This window comes from Montipora capricornis, chromosome 14, assembly GCF_036669925.1.
Source record: "Montipora capricornis isolate CH-2021 chromosome 14, ASM3666992v2, whole genome shotgun sequence".
NCBI classification, from domain to species: domain Eukaryota; kingdom Metazoa; phylum Cnidaria; class Anthozoa; order Scleractinia; family Acroporidae; genus Montipora; species Montipora capricornis.
Genome location: NC_090896.1, coordinates 14,688,322 through 14,708,823, shown reverse-complemented (window position 1 = coordinate 14,708,823; position 20,502 = coordinate 14,688,322). Strand labels below are relative to the sequence as shown.

The 20,502-nt window shown below is 39.2% G+C and overlaps 1 protein-coding gene across 1 annotated transcript; it reads right to left on the bottom strand.

Annotated features, from left to right (window-relative positions):
- Nucleotides 1–6,359: 6,359 nt before the first annotated feature.
- LOC138031478 (adhesion G protein-coupled receptor L4-like) lies at nucleotides 6,360–20,087 on the bottom strand. The gene is made up of 11 exons (XM_068879166.1): nucleotides 19,917–20,087; nucleotides 18,080–18,272; nucleotides 15,691–15,828; nucleotides 15,071–15,146; nucleotides 13,658–13,760; nucleotides 13,130–13,179; nucleotides 11,651–11,777; nucleotides 9,549–9,652; nucleotides 8,488–8,590; nucleotides 7,144–7,294; nucleotides 6,360–6,448 (listed from the first exon to the last, which is right to left on the bottom strand). The coding sequence occupies exons 1-11, from the start codon at nucleotides 20,085–20,087 to the stop codon at nucleotides 6,360–6,362; spliced, it is 1,305 nt and encodes a 434-aa protein (XP_068735267.1).
- Nucleotides 20,088–20,502: the final 415 nt, after the last annotated feature.

Here is a 20,502-nt window from a genome sequence, read left to right as displayed (position 1 = left end):
AATACTTGTTAAGAACTGCTTTTCCCGCATGTTCATAAACTGCGTAACAATACCTTTGAATTAGTAGGCACCGTCCTTGAGGAGGAGTTCATCAAGAGCAGTCTCTATTTCAGTAATTCCTTGAGTCAACCCTTTCCTGAGTAAATTTATTTTCAGAAACAGGTTTTTCCTGCGGAGGAAGTATCATATTTCCCTTGACGCTGAGATAGCTTTGTTTTGATTGGCTTTTACAACAGTGGGAGTGCTGTTTAGATTGGCTTCTGCAACAGCGTTCTATAAATAAATCTACTCTGGAAAATATTGACTCCTTGGTCAAGTATGAAAGATAAAGGTTTTTCTTTGATGAAGTCCTGATTTAAGGCAACAGAAAAAAAAAAAAAAAAACCAAAAGCCGAGCTCGGATAAAAGACGAGATGCAAAGTCACATTGGGAAAAAAGAGCTTATCAGAGTTATCCCGAAGGGAAAGCACAGACAAATATACTATGAATGAATTTTTGTACCTGAAAAGAATTAAGTATAGTAAACATATATTGGAAAACCAAGCCTGCTGTGGTACTGACGGTTAGAACTCCAAACATCCATGTAAATCCTAGCAGCGGAGACAGAACTGCGCATGCTTTAAGTCTCTGCCTAGAAAGCCAAAGGACATAAATGCAAAGGAAGAATTTACAGTATTTGAGTAAAATTGAACTTAAAATATATGCTTTTTTTTTTTCATATAAAACATTTTCTTGTTGACCTGGCTCGAGTCGTTCGAAGAATAGACAGCGCTATCCACTGGGTGAATCATTATTCCCTGGATAACTCACTTGGTTTTGCTATTAATTGTTTATCGGCTGGGTAGTAACAGAAACCCATAAGAGTTAAAACGTGTGTGCTGGGAAACAAGCTTCTGAATATTCAATTTGCTAAGTACCATATTTGGAACGACAAGAGCGAGGGGTTTCCAAATATGGTACTTAGCACTGAAACATTCAACCAATCAGATCGCACTGAATATTCGGAAGCTGTAAACGCGCATTACACGTTTCAACCCTTATGGGTTTCTGATAGTAATTAATCCGGTGGATAATGCTATCCACCTTTTGAACAACCGAGGCCTGACGAATAATGATAACAATAACTACCATCATCTTCAGCATCATGATAATTTGATAAGTATGCGAACCTAGACTTCAGATGAAAACGATATGGAACGCATTGACAAAAGTTATCCTCGTAGTGATAGGAGCAGTGAGATAAATGCCGCGTAAATTGCCCTGTTATTAAAGGGGCTAGGTCACGCAATTTTAGGCAATTTCAGCACTGATCGAATAGTCATAGAATTAACTAAAATATCTAAATAACTGTTCAAAACTATAGACGAACTCTAACAAAACACAGGGAAGCCATGAAGGGACACGGATGGACAAAACTGGAGAGGATTGAAATGGATTGAATTTGGGTAAATTTGAAAAACGTCGGCCTACCTTTTTTCAAATTTATATCAGTCTATATCAAAATGTCATTTACACAGCTGGAAAATCATTCTCAGTTGTTATGAGGCCGTGATTTTGCAAATGAAAGACTCTTGCTCTACCAATTTGACGTTTCGAGCTCATAATTAACAAAATGAAACAAAATTACCTAAAATAGCGTGACCTAGCCCCTTTAAGTCAACAGGACATACGATTCAACATCGGGGTATTGCAGATTTAGATGTTACCGTCCATCTGAAGTTATAACGACCAGATGAGCAGGATACAGACCAAACTGGTTATTAGCTCAGAGACAGTGAATAATAATGTTAATCTAATAATAATAATGATAATAATAATAATAATAATAATAATAATAATAATAATAATAATAATAATGTGACGATCATTACGATGACCATGACAATTTTAATGATAATGAGAATAGCAATAAAATGTTGTTCTTGACTGTAATTATTTAAATTAGATTTTAAAATTTGTTCTTGTGTCAGGGATCAGCTCTTGTTATCCTAAAAAATACTGAGTTAACTTTTGAGAAGGATTTCCTGTTTCCATTGGTGGCTGTTAGGAGATTGGACCCGAGGCTAGAGTATTATGGGATGTAGAGCGAGAGGAACACGAGTTGAAGTTGTTGAAGACATTAAACGTTGAGTTTATATGAACCGGTGTCGTCGTCTCTTCCATGCAGTAAGAGTAGCTGAGGCAGGCAGCTAAATAACAGCTTGTACCGGCGTAAGCCGCAATGTGTTGAAGATAACGGTCATGAAATTAGTAGAGTGGCGTAAATTACATCTTACCTAATAGTGTTCGTATCGGTGGTACCAGGCATATCTTTCAACTTCAAAATCTCCACAACTACACATGATAGGATTGCTAAATTGAACTAAAATCACCAGAAAACTAGTAATTACAGGCAACGCTTGGCAAATGCACATAATAGAATAACAAAAGGTGTAAATGAATTGCCATAGTCAAGAGTTCATCACCCAAGAATAAGAATCTGGTTTCCGGTTTGACCCCATCAGCGTCAAAAGAGTGTCCATTTTTCTAATTGAGCGTTTTCACATGACGTCACGGCGGCCATGTTGGTGTTCCAAAACAAAGAAATGGCGGCCATGATGGTGTACCAAACTAATCCTCCGGGAATTGAACTCTATTTTTATGCAAATACTTTTTTTTTGTTTCAGTAGTCCAATATCACTGCTGGTCACGTGAGTGAAAACGCACCATAACCAAGTTTTCGCGTTAAAATAAACAGTAGACCTAAAATCAGCTAACTCAATGTTTGTACCCAATTCAAATCTCCCCTTTAAAAAATTGCTTGTGTTCCCTTGTCTACGAAATTACTTTCAAACTTTTTCCCAGCTTTTCTATCCCTAAAATTGTTTATACTTCTTTGTTCCCTAGGTTACTTTGTCATTGTTCGCATGTTCCCCAGTTCAAATAAGCCATGCTACCTTGTTCCCCGAAACCCCTGGGAGGTTTTGACATCCAACGCAAATTGCCCCTTTGAGTCCAAGCATTTGCTGCTTATCTCCGACACTTAGGTAAGGGTAAAGGTCAACGTTATTTTTAGCTCAGGATAAATGTTTAGCCTTTGGACGCATTATTTAGGGAAACTTTGTGACGTAATTGCCACGATTGATACGAAACAGCAAGGGGACACATCGTGACGCTTATAGAAATCGTCTTGCGAATATTCGTTTCCTTTTTCTGGACAGATCTGGGGAGACGATGCCCTTCTTGTAAGTTTAATTTTTCTGCGCTTTTGTGAATACAGACATGTCCAAGACGGAATTGGGATACTACTGTCAGGGATCCGGGATGTATTTTTATTTGAGCTTGTCAGTATTAGTTAATCTAAAGGTAAATTCATTGTTTTTAACCAAGCAGTTATAGACATTGCATTACTTCGAAAAGACAACATTCATTTAGGAAAATTGCGTCTTTAAGTTGTGTTTTTGAAAAGCTTCTTCCATTTTCGTAACATTTTGGTGTAAACAGAGCATTGTCCTCAAAGAAATTATTTGCTATTCACTTTTTGTTTTCGTTACTTTGAACTTTGCCTTGTACGATTTTGGATTAGCTATAATTAATTGCACTCCTCTCCATTTCCATCAATCTATCATCTACCTAATCACTAGTAAGTCACCGATTTTCTCGACCATCACTTATCAAATGTCTTTGTCAGAGACTGGGAATTTGACCCTCAACCAACAGACCATTCTATAGTTCTGTGCTCAGTTACCAGGCCTTTGAATAAAAGTGAGGCTGGAGTTGACCTTGCTTTGATACAAAACCTCGCAGCTTTTCTTATGTAAATAGAAACTCGTTAGAATTATAGCAATATGAATTATGTAAGAAAAGCAATGAGGTTTGTATTAAAGCAACTGTCAACTCCAGTTTCGTTTTTATTCAAAGGCCTGGTTACAGCACAGAACTGTAAAATGGGCTATTGTCAGTGTTTAGGATCCTTTCTGGTTCATCTTTCATTATAATTATCTTTAATGTTCATCTTCTACTTGTGAAATTGGGATGGCATATATATGACTTCATCATCGTCATTCATTCATAGCTTATTTAGACATTTAATTATTTATTTGTTTATTTATTTATTCATTTAACAGCTGTGGTTACAGGGGGTAAGAAAAGGATATGAAAAAAGGAGAGTAAGGTATATCTGTTAGTATCTTGTACTTCTTTTTCGTTACACATCTCTTACATGTGATGTGATCATTGGATACAGAGAATTTGTTGCCATCATGAGCCACTATGTAGTATTGTACAAATTATTTTGCCAGTTCCTTGACGTATAATTTCAACACAACAATATTTGGTAATGGTAGCCTTTATGAAAGTATTGCAAGGCAAATAATCATTGGTGAATTTTCCAGTTGAACTTAAATGTCATCCTCCTGTGGGCAAAAGAAGCTGTTTTGTGTTATCCCTCCCAGGGGTTTTGGGGAACAAGTGAACATGGCTATTTTGAACTGGGGAACAGGGGAACAAATAGAAAATTTCTTAGGGAACAAGGGAACATACATGTAAACTATTTTAGTTAAGGATGAAAAAGCTGAGAACAAGATTGGAATTAATTTTGGGAACAATTAAGGAAACCCAAGGAATTTTTAAAGGGAACAAGGAAACAAAGTCTTTCTTTCAACCCCCTTCCCACCCATCCTGGGAGAGCCTCGTTACTGACCCCAAGGTATCAATGAAGGAAATGAAAGCTTGGGATGATGTTTCATGGGCCGTTGGAGCTCAGATTAAGCACTGGTCCTCCTTGGATGATTAAAATTGTTGTTATTATGAAAGTTGAATTTTTGTCATAAACAACTTTACTCACCAAACAGGCAACAAGCACTGGTCCAACAAAGGCCCACACAAATCCATACGAGAATGAAAACCAAGGACTAGAAAACAGGAACATCACACCGGATTAAACTCAATTCATGTCAATTTGAGGACTTAAGCTTTGTCTTTTTGGACAGCCTCTTCTTTCAACTGCTTCGAAAAGTAAGAAGATACTGTAAATGTAACCTCTCGCTTTCCGCGTTTGACTGGATTTCGTTTTGTAGCGTTATGGATACCGATGCAGATGTAATTTGATTCGTACTGTGCACAGGGCTGAGGTCACCTGCGCGCATGACATGGTAATCTCAGTGTATAAATTGTCCACTCGTTTTGGTCATAGTTCATATAGATGGATTGGTTATGAAACCGCTAAAACTTTAAAGCGAGAACGGTGCTGTTACACGTTATGTTAACCATGCACAATCTTCATTTGTCCTCTGTTTGTCCTATTTGGCGACGGGTACTAATTGCGCCCAGTCTGTACTTCTAGAAATCAAAGCAACTGTATTCGTAGGCAACAAGTATCGCTTCCATTCCCGTGAACTGAAAGTATTCCTCTTATCATAAATATAATCATTTCCCTATTTGCTTTACATTTTTTAGCCTAATCTATGCTTAATACAGTTATCTAGTATATTTTATTGTTTCACTGTTTAGTAGTTTTATCTATGATTTGACATGTATACTTCTGTTAAGACTTCTTATATTAGTGATTTAGGGATCCTATCTCTTATAAGTCCAGTGGTTTCCCTTGGGCTTCCTCGCCATTAGCCTTTTAATGTTTTAAGCACTTTGTCCTCTGTATTGATGCTAAACAATAAAATTGAACTTGAACTAGGTACCTAGAGAGAACCCTCTCAAAGCAGAGTAGAGAACTAACAAACCGGATATATTCGTTCTTCTTGATTTGGAATCAGCAAAAAAATAATTAAGTTTTCTCTTTCGGATAATACAGACCACTTGACGCCTTTTTAATGAAGAGTAGCCCAGAGAGATATTTAACAATTATTCCATGAGCGCGCGCTAGATATGAGATGGTAAATAGCCAACGAGGCGCGTAGCGCCGAGTTGGCTATAACCAGTCTCATATCCAACAATTCCGAATGGAATAATTGTTTGATCAAGTTCCTTAAACTCCAAAAGTTTGGAAGTACGAAATATAAGCGAAAAAGGCAAGAAAATCCGAGCGAAATCGAAAACAACTTGATGAAGATGCGATGTTGGGTAATACCTTTCAGGCTCATCACTAAAACATTTTTTTCCTTTTCAGGTGCTTCTAAACGTCGGAATCGATGCAAACTTTCCACAAAAAGGTTTTCTTTCTTTTTGCTTCATTCAGAGAGAAATTTCGCTTTCCAGGGGTAAAAAAAAGCTTAGCAACGCTTAGCGCAATCAATTGCCATATAAGGTCAACTGAACTAAGGTATATGAGCTAATAACCGAGATTTAGTGAACCATGAGCACGAGAAATGCATTAACCTAAGTTGAAAATTGTCATCCGTAAGGTTTCACATTTTCTATGTTACTTACACATCTTCTCGCATGCTAGTGTTCATACTTCCGTGGATCAGAGTATTTATAGCAACAGCACAAGTAACCAGAAGAGTTGGAAATCCTGAAAAGGGAAAACGGAAGAAAATTAACGAAAATCTCTCAGGGAATCACAATTGTGAAGTTCCATTGAAATCCAGAAGTGCAAATAATGACGTGCATTCTGAATTCTTCATCATAAAACGAACTGTTTACAACTGGTTGATTGGTGGGGCAAGGAGTTTTATTTGGCTACTCTTGGCACAAAAAAAATAAGCGATGTGCATGGTCTGTATTTCTGTATACAAGTCGAGTAAAAATGCATGGAGGAGAGTCGTAAGGGGAACTCTTCGTAACGCTTAACAAAACCAGGGTGCACCTAATATCACCGCACATTTCTGGCCTTCAGTACCATGAATCTTTCAGTGTGTACTCTAAAGCTCAATTCTGCTGTAGACTTGAAGGGCTAGCCCATTTATGGTTTGATGTTAGAACCTACTGCACAGGATTGCCTAATGGGGCTCTGCCGACAGAGCCAATGTAGTGGGTTGTACATAGTTTTATAATACGGCGTTATCTCCCGTTAGCTGTGATCGGTCACTTACGTCAATGACCATGAATTGTGCACGTGGTAAAACCGACCGACGGGAAAGAACATGGAAGACACGACTTGTCTTTTCAACTTGGGACAAATCCATTGTTAAGGAATAGGAAAAAGAACAACGCGAGTTACTAGAATACTCGTTGAAACAACCATTACATGTATTATTATATTATTACCCCAAGCAAATCCATAAAAGTACTTTCTGCTTGTGTTCACGTTGAATACTTTGACAACTTTCAAGTATAGCATAACTCCTTCCATGACCATCCACCCAAACGCAACGAGATAAAAGTAATTAATCGCGATGGCAACAGATAGACACAAAGTCTGACAAGAGAGAAAAAAAAAAGGAAAAAAAAATTAACACAGCAGTACGAGTTGAATTTCAACTACCCCTGACTTCAAGTCAATCACTTTTTCCTTTTTTTCAGGGGAAGTCGCGTTAAATTCACTCAGTTTTAAAAGTGAAATTAACAAAGTTATATATGAAAAATTGTGGTCAGTTGTTTGCATTTCGGGGGCCAGTTGCTCGGAAAAGCGTGATTGGCGCTAACCATTTGTTCAGTACTATCAAAACCATTAGGTTTACATGGTATCTAACATTGGTTAGCGCTAACTATGCTTTCCGGCAGCAACCCTGGCCAGCCTATTAAAAGGCATGAAGATACCCCTGAGATAACAGCAAAAAAAAAAAACTATTTTCAAATGCAGTGAAAAAAGGATTGTAATGTGGTCTGTGGCATAATCTGAGATATATATTTATTTACTATTTATTTGTGTATACCTCTAAGTCTCGCAAGAGGGGCTGTGGGTGAAATAACTGCTTAGTTTACGTAGTTTTATGCCGTATTAAAGGCGAAATTTTGGGGGAGAAATTTGGACGCATACCTACCATTGCCCTGCGTGGCGTTAGTTCCTGTGCAATCGAAGCGTTTTCTGGCCGCGCGAGAATTGGGGCTAAACTCTTGCCCTATGTTAAGTGCGTACAGAGGGCTGAGAGGTTTGCAGTGGAACGCTTGTTTCGCTGGCTAAACCTTGTAAGCAATTGGAATATGTAATTTCTGACGGTTGAGCGTGCGAATAAGGCAGAAATTTATATTTCTACGGCACGGAAACAGAAGGGTATGGGTACCATTGGTGTAATGCATGATGGGTATCATGCTGTCTATGAAGTGTTAGCTCGTCACGTGGTGAGCCATTCTAGGCCTGCATCAGTCTCTGTAACTTTTGTTTTTTTTTTATATATCGTTATTGTTCTGTAACAAGAAACTCTTTAAACCCCTGAGGGTTTGTGGCACTGCATTGGTTCGGGTAATACCTTCCCAATTTTTTTCCTCAAATGGGTTTTTTTTTTATTTTTCGTGTCCGGCAGTGTCACAGGTAATCGGGTAATCGGTTAGTTAGATTGTTCACGGCAGCCGCCAGTGCGAGGCCGAAAGAAACAAAAATAAACTTAAGGGATTGCATTTGTCTGTGTGGTGAATTTGAAGCATCAGGCCTTCAAATATCGGGAACGTTACCTTTTGCTCTATGGCAGTTATACCAGTCAAAAATACCACCTGAGCTATAGCCAGACAAACCACCATATTCAAGCGTATATGGGTCTGCATCGATTTTACATGCCTTGCCAAAAAATAGAGGACACAAGTTAGTACAGGCTAATAATCATTTTTATCTGTGTTTCACGAGGGTATCCAAAGCCATTATCGGCACCGATCTCTGATCTTGAACTGGTACACTGATGCAGCCGTCAGTTCTTCCAGCATGTGAAATTTAATGCTTTAATGCTAATTAGCTAGTGCATGTGCATTGACACAACCAAAGCAAAGAATCGGCTTTTGCAAACTCGATTCCATCCAATCTCGTCCCCAAAGTCCGCTTTTCTTTTGGTCAGCACCAAGAACACTCTGGCCGCTTCTAAAGCAGGAAGTCCGCAAATCGTGGACTTCCGGATCGTCTACACACGCTCAGAAATTTGTGGTTGTCAACGGTTACAAAAATGGACCTTCACTACGACTGCGCATAAATTGGAAGTGGCCAGCGTCCGTGCTCTTGGTGCTGACCAAAAGAAATGCAGACTCTTGGGACGAGATTGGATTCCATATAACTCATCTAACTCGCCTACAACTGTGCGCGAATATACTATAATCACGCTGATACTTTAAAAAACATTTTGGACGGAGCTACTCTCAATAATAATCATCACAGCATACTAACGGTCATCTCGTTTTTCGATTGAAATAGAGAGCATGACATCACTAGCAATTGCATGATTCCATTTATACAAGTTAAGTAAAGTATTAAATCCTGAGGATCTTTTGATGGCTACGAGCACGGCAATAATACTTTACACAACGCGAAACATTTGCTAGTTTTATTAGCAAACCTGAGAGTGTTTTTCCTTGTCTGAAAAATGATTAGAGAGTCCTACTTATTTTGTTGGTTATTTTATTTAAAAACATTTCCTTCTATAAATTTATTTTGATTATTTTCTAACCCTCTTCTCTTCGTAACGAGGGGCCATGATCATGGCACGTGATTTCAGGCCATCTCATCGGTTACAAAAATATTGATGACTTACAGAAGGAAGAGGTAAACCAATATGGAGATAACCTCTCCAAGGAGCGAGAAGGATGTTCCGACGTACGTGACTATCTCCAATGCAAATTTATCGTTACTTGGTATCTATATATGAGAAAATCAAAAAGACAAGAATTACAAAGAGTGATGATGACGATGATGATGAAGATGACGATGACGATGGTGATGACGAGGATGACGATAATGACGATGACGATGGTGAGACGATGACGATGACGATGACGATGAACATGAAGATGTCAGATGACGGTGACGATGGTGAGACGATGACGATGACGGTGATGACTATGAAAATGATGACGATGATGACGGTGACGATGTTGATGACGATGACGTTGATGACGATGAAGCAATTGATGACGATGATGACTATGAAAATGATGACGATGATGACGGTGACGATGTTGATGACGATGACGTTGATGACGATGAAGAAATTGATGACGATGATGACTATGAAAATGATGACGATGATGACGGTGACGATGTTGATGACGATGACGTTGATCACGATGAAGAAATTGATGACGATGATGACGATGGTGATGACGATGACGATGACGATGGTAATGACGATAACGATGGTGATGACAATGATGATGACGATGATAATGGTAATGGTTTTAGTCATTTGCTGTTCAAATCAATCCCTTTAGCTCCAGATTTTTTTAAAGTGAGTTGCTTCAAGTATATCGATGCTTGTTCCATTATTCTTGTCTTCTCGACCCTTTCAGGAGCCCTTGACTACCCTGTTTGTGTTTTAAATGTTCTGGTATTGGCCCAAAAAAATGCCTTTTGGCGTGCTTTTGTTCAGCACTGGCTGGACTTTATGAATCTATTTAAATAAAGCGACCTACTAGTAGGAGTTTCCAATTTTCAAATCAATTTAAAATCAAATTAAATGTCAGCTTTTTCAGTAGCATCAAGAGAACCAGCAACGGCTTCCTTAGTTTGAAGCCAACATGATGCACCCTCCACTGCCCCAAATTCCTGCTTAATCAACAACGAGAGGATTAATTAGAAAGGCTCAAATCCGGCTCTGACCACTAGTTACAATGGCGACTTTAAGGTCTATGACGGCGACGTCGACGAAAACGTCTCGTCAAAAATCACCTCTTTCGCGATTATTCCGTCTCGTTCACGTCACACAATGTGGATGAAGTATCCTGGTATATATGCAAGCCATTTTAGAGTAAGAATAGGGAAGATATCTCTTTACAATCATTGCTTTTGTTGTTTAAATTTGCCAACCACAGAAACAAAAGACCTTTTGTTTCGATAGACAATGAAGCTTTGGTTGGCACATTAACGACAATAAGCGACGTCAACGATATCTTCCCTGTATCATTTGTATGCTGGCGTTGTCCCTAAAACCTCGAATTAGGTGCCGGATTTCACGTCGTTTTTGTGCAGAGTACCGCAAAATAAATGTGCTAAAGTGCGTGCCGCGCGTGCAGCATGCGTGCAGCACGATTATGTTTCCAATTTTAACCAATCATGTTACTGAGGGTTTTGCTTCGGTTTCGTTGACGTCACCGTCGTAGTTCCTAAAGTCCCTAGCCCTTTCCTACATGTAACTCGAAAACACGTGGCTCTCCTGACCCCTTCCAGTGTTGAGTTTCAATAATAGGGGCTCATTATTACCGAGTCATCGAGAATGAACATTGCATTTCGAATTCAAGTTATTAGAGTGTGCGTCTGTGAACAAGCTTGATGGTTAAGCGCTATCTCGTGCACCCTAAGCAAGACCTTTTTTACATTATAGAGCGAGTTTCAATCGATTGTCGTCAAAGCAAAACCAAAGTAATCACTTTGGCCAATTAAAAAGGACGAAGACAATCCGGCAAACCAATCAAAACTCGAAGTAATTACACGTAGCCGATACAAAGCGCGGGAAAATGTGCACGCGCAAGCCACGATTGGTTTTGGTTTCTCTTCTGATTGGTTGAAAAAGTGGCGCGAGAACTTTAAACAAATCACTGAGGGAAGTAATGCAAAACCAAAGCAATTCGCAATTACTTTCGACACTCAATTGAAAACCGCTCTATTTTTACTTATTTCAATAAGTTAAGAAGAATGTACCTCTGTTTCTCCTACTTCCATTAACACTGCAAAATTAGTCAAATGATTGCAATCACACGTAGTAGTCTCTGTCGAATCCTCGACCAGAGTGCAACCTTCACTTGACCAGGCGCCGTTAAATCTCGAGCTAAGAAAGGAAATGATTAGTTCTCTCATTTTCACGTCGCCGACTGCGTTAAATTTATTACGATAAATATAGTCCTTTTTTTTTTTTCATGTCTGCTGCTGCAGTGAGTGAGCCTGAAGCGAACGAACGAGGCAGCTTTCTAATCGGGAGAAGAACACATTTTTCTTCAAAACGCAGGGGATTGTAGTCAAATGCGCAAGGAATTAGGGTTATGCGCGAATGGAGGAATTAAGATGTGGGATGTGCTCGGAACTCGGAATGTTGTAGGAAACAGATCTTTTAACGACTTATCCAATTCTCAGGTCTGTGTGGGACATCGTTTCTGAGTTATTTGTCCAAACGTTTCACGCAACTTTAAGAGCCTGCTCTGTTTTTCATTTCAAATGAAGATAGTTTCACTGTCACGAAACAAAAATATAAATTCGAAATCGTTCAATTAAAAAAGCCAACAACTTGGAATGTTGTAGGAAGCAAATCTTTTAACCACCTCTCCAATGCTCAAGTCTGTGCGGGACATCGTTTCTGAGTTATTTCTCGAAGCGTTTCACGCAACTTAAAGCAGAAATTACGCGTTAAAACTCTTAACTGAAACGTCTGTGCAATGGCACTGCGAAACAAGTTTTAGCACGCGTTGCACCGTCGGTTCCATGAAACTTTGTTGAACTTCCGTTGAGAGGCAAGTTTCAGGAAAAGTAGAACCGCATTCTACTTCTGCAACGCTCGCAACGATCGCAGTGGTAATGAAAACAGAAGTTTCACCGCGTAATACCACTTCCGTGAAAGTGGTCTCGCTCCATCGTGTCACTCTACGCCGCGAAAGCCAGTCAAAAACCGCAACAACAACATTTCGAGGCCAGCTTCAACGTTTCCACTTTTTGGCAGCGCCGTTGCACATAAGTTTCAGCTAAAAGTTTCAACGAGTAACAGCGGCTTTCTAGAGATTTGTATGGAGACGCCATGTGGTCCAGTTATATGGCGGCCGGTAATCAAGGAAAACATCTGAAGTTCACTTTGCGATGAAAGCGCTTACTTTTCGCTCATGAGATAAAATACATGTGTATGACCACATCTCCTAATGTACTTGAAAGCCTCGAAGTGCTGAGATTCGTAGGGATAGGGTTAATTAAAATCACAAGATCTTCTGAATTTTTGTCTAAAGGAGGTTGAAGATGACCAAGAAATAAATCTCTTTTTCAAGTTTCCAGTTCCATGACGTCTTTCGTATAGAAAATACAGAATTTTGAATTTCCGAATTGTCACCTTCAGTGATGCCATGATACAAAGCTATTTGGTGAAAAAAAAAACATCATCTGCATCTTTTCCAACCATAGGCAGAAAAATGCTTTCAATACCTTATTGAAAAATTCCAGAATACACAGTCTGACTTTTCTTTTATACTGTCCTTCAAAATAAAAATAACAACATTTAGAATAGAGTTAGGCCAATCGCCGCTAATAGTAGTCCATACCTTCTGCTTCTACACGTCCCCTTACGGGCGGGAACTTAAAATGATTTCATTTGAAATCGATCACTGCCTGTGCCAGGTATGTGGATTTGGTCGGGAACGAATATAATGGTTAAATATGGAACAGAAGAGGGTACAACCAGTGATGAAATACAACACCGGACACATTTAGTTGCCATACTTGAGAAACGGCCTTGAATTATCGTGTTTCTGACAACTCCGCTACTCCTCAACTTCCCCCTTCCCATCATTCAATGTTTCTTTTCCAAAAAAAGGTATTTTATTTCAGGAATCAACATCGAAAAGGGGAGAAATTTAGTGTTCGGAAATATGACGGGTACTGTAGTTTTCCCAAACCACGCAAATTTTTTTTTACTGAATTCCAGATCAGCGTCCTGTGTTGTTATTAGCATACCTTTTTATTCTGTAACTTAAATGTCACATGATCAGCGAAGAAACTTTTAACCTTCGGTAACAGAGAACAGGACATTATTTGTGATCCAATTCTGACGTTCTTCCTATAAAACAAAGACAAGATTAAGAGCTGAAAAATCTTTTGAAATAGGTTACCTCCCATTTTACACGTATCCGGGTATTTTTTAATCCACACTTTTTTCTCCACGGATTAAAAAATCACAACTTCCGGCCGTTAAGTATTCAAATCGAATTTGCCCGTCCACACGTATCGATCCGAATTCGTTGTAGTATCCAGGACTCCTCAGACACTATTCAATGCACTATAAGGCGTGCGATTTGTCGAGAAGAGAAGCGATAGCATTTCGTTCAGCGGTCGTGTTGAATATATACGCGGTAGAGACTGGACCTGAGTTTGTACCAGATTCCACCGTCGTCGACACGATTCCTAATTCTTTGCGTGCTGTGGAGAGCGGATTTTAAAATTTGCGGATTCGCATGCTGGATTCTCCGGATATGTGTGAACTGAAGGCGAATCCGGAAAGAAAAGGTTGCAGATTCAAAAATATCCGGATGCGCGTAGACAAGGGCTGAATGCGGATTCTTTCTATTTCGTATATACCATAAATAATTTTGACCCTAGATTCCCTTTGAAGAAGGGGCTGACCAGAAGTGAGCAAAGTACTTGTTGGGATCATCCTGATGTCGGGCAGCCCCAACGAAGGAAGAAATGGAGGGCGAAGCAACTTATTCATGGCTTCATTGCAAAAGGCAAAGGATGGACCAGGGACCTGTGCATAGTGACAATTTCTGTCAAATCGCAAACTTCAATGATATAGCGAGCTTTTTTAAATGAGAACGTTCCGAGAATTTCAAGCTCGGAACTGTTTAAAGCTGGTTTTCACTAGCAACGGAAGCACAAGCGTAAGCACAAACTCAAGCACAAGAGATTTGTGTCAAGTGAAGTAGAACTATAGGGCAAGCAGAAGCACGTGACGCAAAGACAAAAATTCACTAGTCCCATGCTCTCTCTACCAAAGCCGCGGCGCTGTGAGTGGAATCTGGAACGGGTCTTTTTCATTGGACGAACATCACAGCTTGCGTTACGTCCCATTTTCAGAAACCACACAAGCGCAAAGCATAAACGCAAACACAAGGAAAAGGGGAAATTTTGATATTTGCGCTTGTGCTTCTGCTTGCGCCAGGCACCTTTTCACGGTGAAATACGGTTAGTGCTCTTGTGCTTGCATCGCTAGTGAAAACCAGGCTTAAAGTATAAAGTGAACACAACGTTTTCGCCAAAGACGTTTGCCATGACTCATAGATCCCAATTACCTTTACAGACAGACAGTGCTGTAGAATTTCAATGACAATCTATCGGACTCAGGATAGAAGACTGAAACAAGTCACCAACCTGTCCTTTATTCTATTTGCTTGCCTGGGTAGTAGCCCTTTTACATTATTGTGCCACATGCAAACTGTGTATCTCTCTGCAAGAAGGTAATCGTAATACGTAAGGGACTGGTCACGTCATTCCGGTAGAAACGTTCTTGTTGGTTAAGGGAACCATAATCCCAAGCTTATTTCTGACTTAACTCGATATCATTTCTTTTCATACTTTACGTTGATCGCTACCGGCGGTTTTTCGGTATGCTAAATGTCAAATTATGTTATACAATACAATACATACTTGATTGCCCGCTCCCCATGAGGGCTTTTCTACAACTGTTAAGAATCCCAACCGGCCAGAGGCAAACCAGTTGGCTATTTACAAGTGCAGCTGGGAAGTTGAACCAGGGACTACCAGGATCAAATTCAACGAGTGGTCAGAGCGGGTCTTGAACCCGGGATCTCCGGATCTCAAGGCAAGCGCCCTAACCACTGGGCCAGCTGCCTCCTGACATTACTGGTTTAGAAAATTTCTTTAGTTATGCAGCACTTCAAAGAACAGATTCTTGAAATACCGCGGTCAGTACTTACACGCTAGCAGCGATCGGTGGTCATTTGAAGGAAAAATATATAAAATCTTGGTACCTTGGGTGCCAAAAAGTATGGATGGAAGTTTGATGAAGTTTTCATCATCTTGAGTCAAGCTTCTCGTGATATTTGTTCCACGCGGTCGGAAAACTACACTCCTGTTATAGTCAGCAGGAATTCTAAGAACTTGAAGAACTGAAACGAAGAAATGGTGGCAAACAACAGCTCTTTAAAAAACAAAAAAACGAAAACAAAAAGAACATACGTAATTGACCACTCCCCATACTAGTGGCTTTTCAGGGCCAGTGAAACTCAATCACGACAGAACAGAACATCCAACAACAATTGCTTAGAATCCCAACTGGTCAAAGGCGAGCTAGTTGGCTGTTTACAATTGCAGCTGAGAAGTTGAACCACGGACTACAAGGAACAAATTCAACCAGTGGTCAGAACGTGTCTTGAACTCGGGATCCCTGGATCTCAAGGGAAGCGCCCTAATCACTGGGCAATACTACCTCTTGACATATTCCCACTCTGTGCGTTAAATTTACTCAAAGAAAGAAGATTGGTTATGTCAAAGAAGATTCAGTGATATTTCGACACTTCTAATAAGGCGGTGACTCATGGTTCAACATTTGTTGATGAACAAATGTTGCAGCACTTGTTCGACAAATTAGACTGTGTATAATGTCATGTTGAATGCTGAAATAGGCTATTCAAAAATCTTCGCGTTTTTGAACGAAATTAGAGACAAACGCTGTTCCGTTCAAGGATCTTCCATTAGTTTAACGGCGTTACCGTAATCTGTTGTTTTCCAGTCTCGTGATGAAGATGCCCACGCTTCAACATTTGGTGATCAACAAATGGCATACTCAATGTTGAATCGTGTGTCACCAGCGTGAACTTATAAATTCCACAAGCCTCCTATAGCTTCTTGATAGAACACCCGAGCTAGCATTCTTTCAAGGCTAGTCCGCAGTAAGGATACACAGGACATTCGGTTATGTAATTACGGGACCGATTTTTCTAATGAGCAGGCTAAGTTTCTGTTTAGTACTTCTCAGGTCACCCCTGTCGTTAATGATCTGGTCCCAGTTGTTCAAACGATGGATAGCGCTATCCACCGGATAAATCACTATCCAGCGGATAAACACTAGCAAAACCAACTGAGTTATCCAGTGGATAGTGATTTATCCGGTGGATAGCGCTATCCATCGTTTGAACAACTGGGGCCAGGCCTCTGTTGTCCGAAGTATGGATAGCGCCGCCGACTTGAGATAAATCTATTGGATAACGTAATTGGTTTTGAGAATGTTTATCCGGTGGATAGTCATTTTACGGGATTCGGTGAGTGGAAAGGATGGATGGATGGATGGATGAATGCATGGGAGGGCGGATAGACGGTGGATTAGATTGAAAACTTATCTCATGTCCTACAAGCGCGAATGGATTAATTGTTTTATTGAATTTCTTTATAAAATTATCGGCGAAATCAGTTTCCATGTTAGGTCCCTCAGTTAATGAGCTGATAGGGAAAACAGAATGAGCCAATCAGATCGTTAGAAACGCAATATCCGAGATTGGAAGTTTAAAAAAGATCCAGTAATATTCAACGGAAAAGAGTTGCAAAAACGATTTGAGTTATGCATTGGAACGTGCGTTATCTACTGTATAGCTCTATCTATCAATTCCAACGATTGAGGCTTGGTAGATAGTACACTGAATTGCCCTTATTGAGCAGTCGACGCTAAGAGAGTAGAACTATGATTGGCTCAGAGTTACGTTTGAGTGCAAGTAGGAGTTAAAGTATTGGTTTTCGCTATTGATCACTCTGCGTTGTCTAGTGCTTCCCAAGTCATAAGAAGGCTCTAATTTAATGTCAACTGATTGGTCAACGCATGGTTGCCGAAGCACGCAAAGTTGTTTGGAAACTTATACTCAGTACGGACAAATCTAAAGATCGCTGTTTTATATCATCAGTTTATCGTAAGAGACACAGTTCTTCCAGTAATCCTTGACTCGGCAGAATTCCAGGTTCATCGCCTGCAATAGCGAAATTTGTGACTCCAGATGATTGACACTTCAATAATTGTAATCAGCTTTATTCCAACGATTTGTTTGGTGCACTTTGGCACTTTGGTGTTTTGAGTGCACTTTGGCGCTGCGTGATATGGTTACGTGTAATGGTCACATTGGCATACATGAAGGGGCGGACGGACGTACGGTCAGCACTTTGTCACTTTGCTGTTTTGAGGTCTCCGTGGCGATCACTCAATTAAAACAATATCACTTCACTATAAGTTAGTCTCAAGTGCACAATATTTATGGTTTGTTTTTGGCCTCACATGCATCATCAACAAAAAGAGGTCAGACTTCATTAGATTACAGTGTGTAAGAATACCATTAACAAGATTAATAAATAGTCTAGAAAGAGTAGAAACCTTACCTAATTCTTCATCCTGGATGGAGATTTCTTCCGCAGAGTTTATTATCTTAGCTCTAAATCTTCTTTGAAACCTGGCGTAATTGAAAGCAAACTTCTCTAACTTGTCGAAACGAAGGAGTATGTTAGTTTTCAATCCAACATGCTGAATTTTACGAATTTTCTTGAGGAGCCATAATGTAATCTTGACGGCACGCTGCAAAAACAGCAAATCACTAAACTCAATGCAAAAAATAACGTAGTTCCTGTGTGACTCATTAGGGAACCTCCTTTCGCATAATTACCTATCCATGAAACATCTTATTACATATCCATGCATGAAGCCACACATCTTGGTTATTGTGTGCATTTAAACCCAATTAAATGCGTTTTCTTCTATAGACTATTAAGGGCGGATCTAGGGGGAGGGGGACGGTCACCAGTCAGCTACGCCATTCCTTAGTGGTGCACCCCCTCCTAAGAAAATTCCTGGATCCGCCCCTAACTACTTCGTCGATTCGACAGCCAATTTAATTTCTATTGTTTAAAAGAGATATTACGGGATGCTCAGAGGACAAACGGACATGTATTTGCCCCTTGGGCATCCCATAATGGCTATTGGAACAAAATGGCTGCCGTATCGTCAAAGTAGTCTCTTGTCCAAGACCATCTTTTAAATTAGTGTTCTTTTAAATCTTTCTGGTTTGTTTGCTCTTTTTTGGTGGGTGTTGGGGTTGCGCGTTGTAACAAAGAGTTTCATACTTCCTTCTTGCTCAATGGTGCCCGAGTTTGAAATCTTGCTCTGCTAGTAATAAAGTGGATTAAATTTGTCTTCGGTAGTTTTAAACCCAACTCCAACTTCATTTGTGAAAAGGAAATTAACTGCCCCCATTTAATAATAATAATAATAATGATAATAATAATAATAATAGTAATAATAATAATAATAACAATAATAATAATAATAATATTAGTAATAGTAATAATAATAATAATAATAATAATAATATAATATAATATAACATGATATAATATAATAATAACTATTTAATTAAACTGCTAAAATTTATCGGTTTGTTAAAACAAACTGATATGAATTCATAAGCAGATAAATATAAATATTTCTGAACCACGTAAAAATGATAATAAACGGTAAAATACAATCATATCACATACAATAAAAAAAAAATCAACTATTTAAATATTATCTTAACAAATAAAAAAGGATAGCAATAAGAAATGCAATATTTAATTTACCGTGCACCTATGACTTCATTTGTCCGATTTCAGCAAAAAAAAACTATATAAGGCTGCTTTGAATGATGAAAAGGTTGTAATTGATCTTTTTGATTTTGGTAAATCGTTCCAATCCTTCGCTGCAGCATATTAAAACGTTTTTTGTCCAACTGTTGTATTTGCTTTTGGTAAATGTAGTGTAGTATTGTCTCTGAGATCTCTTCCTTGAAGACTTGATCGCCGAGGTAGATAGCCTTTTAGTTGCTTTGGACAGCTACAGTCGTTGATGATTTTATAAACCAACTGAAATCTCAGAAAACGCCTTCGATTTTTTATTGTTAAGAGTCCAACTTTAGTTCTCATGCTCTGAGCGCCGGAAGTCCTGTTAGCGTTGAATATGATGCGCATAACCTGATTTTGGAGTCTTTCTAGGCTGTTTATCATTGAATTCGAACATACCATCCAAACAGAATCGAAGATTGGTAGCATTGTTTGTTTATAGATCTTCAATAGAACGCTTCTAGTCAGGAAACTAGAAAGTCTGTTTATAAGACGGATTTTTGGATACGTTCTTTGTTGCATATACGAAAGATGCTCTTTCCAAGTCAAGGTACTATCCACTTACACACCAAGATATTGTAATTTCCTTGGGACGATGATCGTGAATAAAGATCTTCAGATCATTAGAATCTTTTAGACTTCTTTGAATTCCAATTTTCACGACTTCTGATTTTCCTGGGTGTACAACCATCTGATTACTTGATGACGATAAGCTCAGTAATGTCAAAATCTCCATTAATACAATGAGATGCTTTGTTGATATCTCCGTACGCGTCACTGTAATGGATCTCAGTATCGTCCGCAAACAAAGTACAATTTGAGTGTTTCACTGCTCATGTAACATCGTTATAATGCGCGCAGAAGAGAGTTGGTCCTAAGACGGACCCTTGTGGGACCCCATGTCGAAGTGCTAAAGGTGTCATATTGTCTACAATTATCATGATATTTTTAACAGGCTGATTTTTGTACCCCGTCCCACAACCTTTAATTAATCTTTAGTACTGAAACCGATATATCTTCTACGTTGATTGCCTGATTTCCGCCAACCTGTTTTTTACGAAAAATAGTATTGCGTGACAAGCGTTACTTTCTAGACGCTTCGCGATAGTTCGTAGTTTGTTTATTTTTAGATTCGTGCATAAGCGTTTCTA